Source organism: Bison bison, unplaced genomic scaffold (assembly GCF_000754665.1).
Source record: "Bison bison bison isolate TAMUID 2011002044 unplaced genomic scaffold, Bison_UMD1.0 scf7180017853538, whole genome shotgun sequence".
NCBI classification, from domain to species: Eukaryota; Metazoa; Chordata; class Mammalia; order Artiodactyla; family Bovidae; genus Bison; species Bison bison.
In genome coordinates, this window is record NW_011484111.1 from 18,973 (window position 1) to 22,149 (window position 3,177).

Here is a 3,177-nt window from a genome sequence, read left to right on the forward strand (position 1 = left end):
GGCAGGAGCAGCAGCCTGGGCCTCAGCTCAGCCCATGGACAGCCAAGGAGCTGACACAGCTGTGTCAGACACAGCTGTACGCTGTCTCTCTGGTTCTGACCTGACCGTCATGGACTCTGTCCACCAGGACCTGCCTCTGGCACTCAGGGCCTTCTGCTCAACTTCAGATATTCATATAAAATGTGGTTGCCAAAAGCAAAGCCTTGGTGAGGGCAAAGAATGAAGAAGAACTGAAAAGATTTCCCAGACCAATTTCCTGGTGTGGGGCTCAGACCCCTGTTTTAAATCAAGCAAACAACAGAAGTGGCTGTTCTGGCAGAAGATGCTTCAGCCCCGGGAGGCCCATGACTTGGCGGGGAGCAGGTTTTTGTCTCACTTCCCCCCTGGCCTGGAGCACTGTGCCATTACTGCTACTGCTGTCATAAGTTGTACAGAAATAATCCGCCTCGTCCTCGGCCTGGAGCGAGCTGATGGTCAGGGTGGCTGTGTTGCCAGATCTGGAGCCGGAGAATCAGTCGGGGACCCCCGAGGCTCGACTGGTCGCACCATAGATGAGGGTTCTGGGGGCCGATCCTGGGATCTGTTGGTACCAGTTGACATAATTGCCACGCCCAACGTTGCTGCTGCTTCCAGAGCAGGTGATGGAGACCCTCTGGCCCAGGGACCCGGACACGGAGGACGGCTGAGTCAGCACAGCCTGGGCACAGGATCCTGGAAGGGAAGGAGACAGAGATGGTGACTCGGGGGTCAAGACATGAGAGCAGGGAGCGGGGCCCGTGTGTCTTCCCAGGGCCCTTCCCCTGTCCCCCCATCCAGTCACCTGTGCAGAGAGCAACCAGCGTGAGGAACAGAGGGGACCAGGCCATGGTGGACACGGTCAGGGCGTCCTGCCTTCTGTGGCCCCACAGCTGAGCAGAGTGTCCCCACACTGCTCCTTCCCCTCTTCATACCCTGAGAGGGGGCATGGCCTTTCATGCAAATGACCGTCCTCCCCGCCCCACCCCCCACAATGCTCTGATCACCTCTGGGACCTGGGTCAGCTTTCTGTGCCTGAGGGAGACTGGTGGCTTATCAGGCGTGGAGTTGTTTGGGTGTTTGCGTTGGGATGTCACAGCTGGGAATCCTTAGCAAAAGGCACCAGGAAGTACCAGGGGGCTGGTCTCTGCTCTCACCCCTCAAGACACTCAGGAAAGGCCTGGAGCGCCCCCTGGAGTCCAGGTCCAGACACACACCCTGTGACCTGGTCATCAGTCTACTTTCCCAAAACTGGTTTTGAAATTGCACAGTTCAGGAAGTGTTTGGCTGGAAACGAACAGCCAACTGGAGTTCACCCTATAGTGCATGTGCGTGTTACACTGTGGATGTGCGACTTTGAGATTTTAAATGAATAAATATATATGTGCATAGATTAGTAAATATCTAAGGCTGTTACTTAAAATAGGTGCATAAATTTAACTGAAGGAAATACTGTTCTTTAGTCGCTTAGTTGTGTCCGGGTGTGTTTTAATTTACATTGCCAAGGTACTGGTTTTAAAACATAATTTTCATGTAGACTCTGTTCTTTATGTAATAGAATTAACTAAATCACCTGAGCGGTATCGTATGAAATTTTATTATCAAGTAAAAGAACATTTTTACAAAGATATTGGCATTCTTAATTATATTGGACTCCGAGTGAGGCAGCACCAGACCAGGCTTTCTGACATGTATGGCATCTCCACTGAGGGCTTTTTATGTCTTAGCAAGAAGTTCTATCTGTGAAAACAGGGCAGACTGAGTCATCAGAGCCATGGGTCAGTCTCAGATCTGAGATGATGGAGACGACATGACAAGGCAGATCAGCTGTTCTCAGGAAACTCAGACGTGAACATGAGGATCAAACCTGACTTAGGCGTGGTCCAGACAGAGCAGCAGTCACGGCCCCGGGGACAGAGCCCCAGGACAGGGTCTGCTTTCCCAGCCCAGGGCCCCAGCAGCTTCTCCCAGGCTCACTGTGCATATAATCAATCCCACCGCAGCTGAGCACAGACACTCCTCAGCCAGGAATCTGAGACCTCAGCCAGGTCTCAGGAGCAGGGTTTCTCTCCCCACCTGACTCCTGACTCGACGGGCACACGGGACGGAGTGTGAGCATTCAGGGGATAAATCAGCTGCTGGAGGGCTTCACTAGATCCCCTGGGAAATGAGGGAGAACCAGGGGTGGAACAGGGAGTGGTCGAGCTGGGGTCACACCTGAGAGCCGAAAACATGAGTCTTCTCCAGAAGGAAAGGTTAGAGAGGTTCAAGGAGGGGGACGAAGTGAGTGTCCAGTTCAGGAAGTTCTGGAAACACATCCATGACCTTCTGTCAGAGTGACCCTTGTCATGACAGAGGAGGTCGGGGTGGAATATTGTAGAAACAGGGAGCCCAGGATAGGGAAGAAGTCATGAATCAGAGGGGGCTGGAGGAGGGGAGAGGCTCTTAGGAAAGAGCTGAGGAGGAGCAGGAGGTGACTGAGGGAGTTGGAGGGGTGCAGGGCGTGGACTCTGGGGTCTTCTCCCCTCCTCTGCTCTGGGGAAGATGGTGGGGCCCTGATGACTATGAACAGGACATCCTTGGCCCATTTGCAGCTTCACTCCCAGAAAGAACTTGAGGGCTCGGGCTCTATGTCTTTCTCCTGTGAGAAAGCTCCTGCTGAGACCTCCAACTCAGTCCAGGGAGCCCAGGGACGGGCCAGGTCAGGGGAACAATTGGGGTGCGTTCAGGTTCTGCCATCTGAGCAGGTGCACAGCGCCCCCTGGTGTCGTGCGTGGGGAATGTTCGTGGTGGGGAATATGAAGGAAGGGCTGCCCTGTATCTTCCACCTGAAAGTCCATCGGTCATCGTTCTGTGTTCACTGCCCACCGACCCCCTGCTCTCTGTCTGACTCCACCCAGGGCCCCTGGGCAACTCCTGTCAGCTGCTCCTTCCATCCCGGGGGTGAGACCAGCCCCTACTGAGCTCAGGGAGGGGAGCCCGGCTGAGGGACCTGCTGTGCTACACAGTTCATGGACGCTCAGCTCCCCGGGCTCCGACGTCTCGGGGACACCAGGAGGGAGGGGGTGACCACAGTGCCAGCCACCTGTACCCGCCTCACATTCAGCACTGATGGCCCAGCTGGGGTCAAGGCTCAGGTCTTTCTGGCCCCACAGTCAACAG

The 3,177-nt window shown here is 54.9% G+C and overlaps 1 protein-coding gene across 1 annotated transcript in view; it reads right to left on the reverse strand.

The window, feature by feature from the left end:
• LOC104999348 overlaps positions 1–896 on the reverse strand; it is an 8,910-nt gene extending 8,014 nt beyond the window's left edge. The window contains 2 exon segments of the mRNA XM_010854908.1: positions 377–711; positions 821–896. Coding sequence (XP_010853210.1) covers positions 377–711; positions 821–866 — 381 coding nt within the window. The 5' untranslated portion in view covers positions 867–896.
• Between the last annotated feature and the right edge of the window lie 2,281 nt (positions 897–3,177).